The sequence below is a fragment of the Alligator sinensis genome, unplaced genomic scaffold, assembly GCF_000455745.1.
Source record: "Alligator sinensis unplaced genomic scaffold, ASM45574v1 scaffold1494_1, whole genome shotgun sequence".
Lineage (NCBI taxonomy): Eukaryota > Metazoa > Chordata > Crocodylia > Alligatoridae > Alligator > Alligator sinensis.
Window position 1 is genome coordinate 360,556 of NW_005842724.1, and position 6,000 is coordinate 366,555.

Sequence of the window (6,000 nt, forward strand, 5' to 3'; positions counted from 1 at the left end):
GAATGCTATAACTGAGTGTTTCATGTTTCCAATTCAGTAACTCATTTTTCTTTTTCTTTCTACATTGTTGAATGGTTTTCCTATTCCATCCTGCATATAATATGGGGGACTTTGTTCACAACTGACCATGATGTCTTGCAATTCCTCATCCCTCGTGAATATACATATGAACAGTACACGGTGAGAAACATGAAGACCCTATTCTTGCAGTAAACCAGGATACATACAATTTTGAAGGCCAGAAATCTGCAAGTACTCCTAAACCGACCAGAAAAACAAAAGATAAAGCAACTGAAAAGGCAGAAAAAGAAAAGTCTAGCAAAGATAAAACAGCACCTACTTCTCGACCTGAATCTCAGGTAACACTAAATTCCTGAAGTCTTATCACTAATGCTAACAAAAACATATTTTAGTGCCATGTTACTGTATAAACCTCATTGATGCTACCGCCCATTTACAATCAAAAGTGGCATCAGACTCTGTACAATCAAAATGAACAAGGATCCAAGTCATTAAAATAGAGCCAAGGGCAAAGGCAAAGATCAACCATTTTTAGTACCCAGTCCTTATTAAAAGGTCTAATTGGCCTCTGTAGATTGCAGACACACTAACATGGAACAAATAGGAAACCAGTATTAATTCATCCTCTAATAGGCCTAGCATTTCTCCTGGGAAAAAGCCTTTTTTCCTGGCGTTCTACAGACATACATACCCATTATCCTGCTTGATGTACCTGTGAAATATGTGGGATGAAATGTACTGTCACCTTTTCCCAGGGCATGATATATGTCTATAAAGTTTTTGTGACTCATTTCAGGAAGACGTTCAAGCTGTATGCTGTCCCTTGCCACCTACTGGCAGAGGAGCAGCAGTGCATCCTGGAAGGGCTACATGTGTAAATAGCTGTGCCACTCCTGTTTCAACACAGGTCAAAATCCAGGACAATCAGATCCATCTCAAACCATTTGTCTATATACTCTTAGAGGTTGATTACTCTTTTTCAAGAGAATCCACAGGAAATGGCTAAAGGTCTCCATGGCTAGGGACAGACTTTCAAAAAGCCAGAGCCTGAATTAATTAAATATTTGCAGGTTAGTGTAACCTGCATAGATTAAACCAATTTTCAAGTGAATAGACATTCACTTTTGACTCAGGAAATGCAAGCACATGCCTGCAGTGGCTCAGACTAGAAACCGGGGGGTGCTGGAGCATGCCCTCAGCTGCAGGGAAACTATGCTGGGGGTGGGAGGGAGGCATGGCCAGCCCCAGCAATAGACTTAAGTGAACTGGCCAGGGAGAGAGTTTAGTTCCCCCCTCCCTGTCCCACCAACATGGACTGGAGCCGGGGTCTGCCTGGTGCTCCCACCTTGCTTCTGCAGCAGCAGGGGTGGGTGCATGTTCAGATACTGGCTGGAATGGCCCCCTGAGGCAAAGGGGGCAGGGAGGGAGTTTATTCCCTGCTCCACCCCTTCTGCCCCTGAGGGACCGCAGCCAGGGTCTGCTAGCCCTGACTGTGCCTTTGCTGATTGGTACCTACATGGGGTGAGCGGCGGAATAAGCCTCTCCCTGCCCCCTTTGCCAGACTCCAGAGGGAGGGGGGGAATAAACCCCTTCTCTGCCCCCTTTGCCTAAGGGGGCCATGCTGACCAGACTCTGGCCATGCCCCTGCCCCTGGCCCTGCTGCTGGAGTGACAAGGGGGAGTAACCCTGAAAGGGCAGCAGCCCCAGTCATGGTATCCCAGGAGCACAGGCCTCTTCCTGGCAAGGGTACTGCACTGCAGGCAGGAGCAGGTCAGGCAGAGCTGCTGCAGACAGCATAGGGCAAGTGGCAGCAGTGCACTGTGTGGTAGGGGCTATGGCCATCCCTCCAAGCCTACGTGCTGCCACTCACCCTGCTCAGTCTGCAGCAGCTCTGCCCACTCCACTCCCACCCACAGTGCAGCCCTTCTCGCCGGGAAGAGGCTTGCGACCCTGGGACACCATGACCTGGGGATACTGCTAGGGTCGTTCCCCACTAGCCACTCCAGCAGTAGGGGCGGAGGCACAGCCAGATGTCATCCTGGCATTGCTCCATTAAGGTGAAAGGTACAGGGAGTTAAATCTTCCCTCTCTCCCCTCTCCCCACCCCAGGGATCACAGCCAGGGTTTGCCTGGCTGTGGGTGAGTGGCAAAGGTGGTGGCCAGGACTGGCATACCCCAGCTGTGGTCCCCAGGGGGAGAGGGGACAAAGGGAGGAATCAACCCCCTCCCTTCCTGGCTACGGGTGAGTGGCACAGGCAGTGACTGAGGCTGGCAAACCCAGTCCCCAGGGCGAGAGGGGATAGAGGGAGGAATTAACCCGCTCCCTGCACCCTTTTCCTTAATGGGGTCATGCCAGGATGGTATCTGGCCATGCCCCAGGTGGCAGTGGGGTGGGTGGGGGGGAGCCAAAGATGCAGCATGGTCCCATATATCAAGAGTGGGGTGCTACCCCTACGGCTTCGCTGCCGCTGTACCAGTATGGCCAGGGCGGGCACCCCTGATGGTGACAGCAACAGCAGCAAGGAAGTTGCAGGGATGGCGCCTGGTATACTATGCTGCGCCCCCACCACCAGGTAGGAGAACAGTGAACAGGGCACACCAAACTCAGTGCCAGTGGCTGCAAGTAACAGGGCTCAGGTCTGAAGGGGTGAGCCTGTGCCGTGTGCACCACTGTGGGGGCCAGGGCTAGGTAGAAGGGGCTACCAGGCAGGAGCTGCTTTCCCAGCTGCATGCTCAGCTGGCTCTGCCCTGGGCTAGCTCCATGTGGGTGGGACAAAGGGGAGGAGGGAATTAAACCCCACTCCATTCCCATTTGCTGGAGTTGGCTGGTGATGCCCCCCTGTCTCCTCCCTGCAGCGGCTTTGGGCAAGGGGGTGGGAAATGCCTGACAGGGGCTGCTATATCCTGGCCAGGCGGACACTGGCTGGGGTCCCGAGGAGAGAGAAGAATAAACTACCCCTCCCCTCTTCACCTCAGGGGGCCATGGCAGGCCAGCTTCTGGCCATGCCCATACCACTGCTTGGGTTAGAGAGCAGAGGGGCATGGCCAGCCCTATTCTCTGGAGCAGAGAGCACAGCCCAGCCCAGGGCTGCAGAGCATGCTGGGATGCTAGAGGACTCTGATTTAACTTAAACCAGGAAGGGGTCTGGGACAAAAAATGCATAAACTGGTTTGACCCAAATAAGTTAAGTCCGATACTACATGCAACCAGGTTTATCTTAAACTAGTTTCGGCTATTTCGAAACTTATGTTCTGTTACAAGTTTAAACCAGTTTCTGATCACTTAAATTGGTTTATATGTAACTTCTGTCCCTAGCCCATGGGGCTTTTTATGCATAAACATCTCTCCAATTGTATGGTAGGTTTTACCAAACAGTCAGTGAGACCTGCACATAAACCCATAGATATATCCATGGCTTCCTCCCAGTTCAAATCCCTGCTAATATGGCTTTCCGGCATCGTACCCTGAGCTGTGGTGAGTACAGCGTCAATTAAACTCTTCTGGCAGAGATTCTGCATGTGCAAGTCATGGCTATGGAAATGTAATATAATCTCAGGCAAAGTTACAGTTCTACCCTGGACCATGCTGAGCTTGGGAAAGGAAGAATGCCCAGGTTAGTCTATCCTTGTCTCTGTCTGGATCCGGGAGAGCCTCAGAGGGTCCTTTGCAGGATCCAGACAGAAAGATAATATACTGCTGTGAATGCAGCGGAGTCTATTCCAAGAGTACTACACATGGACCAAAGTGGCGTGATTTGGTCTGTAGTCAGAAAATGTATGCTATCCATTTCCAAAGTGATTGCCTACTTTATCTCACTGTTATGATAAGTCTGAGCAAGACCAATTTATGTTTAAAATGTGCTTCTAATGGATTAAGAAAACTTTTTGTACTAATTTAATTCAAGCCATCTGCTTTGCAACTGCTGCCTGCTAATTGTGAAAATATCTGTGCACATCAGGCTGGCACTTCCAGCCCTTAGCATAAGAGGCTTCTTCTGCCAATTGCTGTTTACGTGTAAAGCATATCAAAGTAAAGCTGAACTCTGGGGTGCATGAAAAATAAACAAAGACCAAAAAATGAGTTTTAAAAAAAGATAATGCATTTAGACTATTTGATTGGTTTCTTTTATTCCATTCCACCTTTAGCAAGCTGATCCAAACAAACCTTACTGGATCTTACGTTTAGTGAGTGAGCAGGGTGAGACTGAAACACTAGAAGTGAAGAAAGATACTGAAAGAGCAGATGAAATCAAAGCCATGAAACAAGCATGGGAGTCTGCAGAACCAGGCAGAGCTGTCAAGGTACTTGGAGTTTATCCTGTTACAGTTACATCATTAAAAAAATTCCAGTGGCTGGTGTCATGGCAAGGCAATGCCATAGAGAAGATATAACTTGATGCCTACATATTGGCTAAATACAAATTTATGTACTGATGGGTACTCGGGGACTTTCACTTGTGGTGTGAGGAGTGAGGAGGGGGCGAGAAACTGTAAAGGGATGCTTCCTGTCAATTACTTTAGCCTGGAATCAGGTCTACACGTGCAGACCCTTGTAACCATGAAGACCCGGTTGCAGGAATATACCCCCCTTTCATAAAGTTACTCAGGTAAAGTCTGGAAAGACCAGCGGGTTATTTAAAATTATCTCATTATTATTACTTTAATTATTTTGCTAAATCTAAAAATATATATAATTTTAGAGATTTTTTTTTACTTTTGCCCCAAAGTAAAGCAGACTAATAAGACCACTAGATCAAATTTCCATTCAAGTCATTGTTACCTATTATTGAGTGGCATTTCTAGTCCTGCTATTTCTTAAAGTCAATGAAAAGTTGTTTATATTGTTTAAGTGTTGGCAGTTCAGAGGTTCAGGAAAACCAAGGAAACTTCTTATGCTATAATAGCTGGCAAGTGCTAGGCTGATGTAGACAGGTATCTTTACAACTACTTGCTAGAAGAGTGGATCTCTATGGCAGAAGAAAGATCAGACAGAGAGGAAAGGTTTAGAACCCAGGAAGGGTATGGAGAGGAAATAAACTGCTGAGGTTAGGCCAAGGGAAAGGGGTAAGGGCTGAAGAGAAGAGACCCAAGGAGGTGAAGAGGAATGGACACCCCCATTCTGGTAAAGAGTCCTGCTTATGCAGAACTGACAGTCTCCAAGAGGTAAATGGTAATCCCCACCACCACCCTATCCCACCCTGGGTTATTCCAAGAGAGAGTTGGAATGGGGAAAGCGAAGTCACAGTGGATGGGCTGTGAGCCGGATGGAGCAGGAGATACCTAAAGTATAATTGATTAAGTGATGAGAATCAAGGGGTTTTAGCATAAGGAAAAAGGAGCTAAAAACAGTTGGATTATATTCTGGAAGGAATGTGACCATATATATAGTCTAACCAGAAAATGAGTCATGAGAAGTAGACCACTGTGGTTCCATCAGCAAGAACATCCAAGGAGAAGACCCTGCAGATCCAGTGATGAGGAGTCATGCCAGCCAATGAGTGGCATTTTGACAAGCTCCTAGTACAACCATAATTGCTTAACTGAAGGGGGAAATATATTTATGTTGAAATACCTAATGTTTTGTCACAGCTGCCTTATGTCAGTTTAAGCAATGATCCAACTTGCATTATCTTGTGATACAAAAGGCAGCAGGGCATTCTGTAAAAGGCTGCTTGTTTCTGCAAACTTACTGAAGGTGACCCAGGATCAGATCTGTGTAAAAATCACAATGTTTTGTTTCCTGCCTCAGGCAGAGTTATAAACTACGGGATATTGATAAGTTGTTTACTGAGGAAACAGATGGCATCAGTATCTCTGTGTGGCATGTCCTGTATATATCTGTAATGCAGTGAGTATAATGATAAGGAATTGCCCACTTGAGGTTCAAAGCATCATTAAGATGAACATGAGCCGCCAATGCCAGACCACAGCCAGCAAGGCCAGCCATACCTTGCCATGCACCCAAAGGCGCATCTCAAG

At 47.3% G+C, this 6,000-nt stretch overlaps 1 protein-coding gene across 6 annotated transcripts in view; it reads left to right on the forward strand.

Moving 5' to 3' along the window:
• ADGB (androglobin) overlaps positions 1 to 6,000 on the forward strand; it is a 286,810-nt gene that overhangs the window by 269,187 nt on the left and 11,623 nt on the right. For all 6 annotated transcript variants that reach the window (XM_006034315.3, XM_025216304.1, XM_025216303.1 and 3 more), the window contains 2 exons: positions 175 to 359; positions 4,168 to 4,323. In XM_006034315.3, coding sequence (XP_006034377.2) covers positions 175 to 359; positions 4,168 to 4,323 — 341 coding nt within the window. The remainder of the gene's footprint in view (positions 1 to 174; positions 360 to 4,167; positions 4,324 to 6,000) is intronic.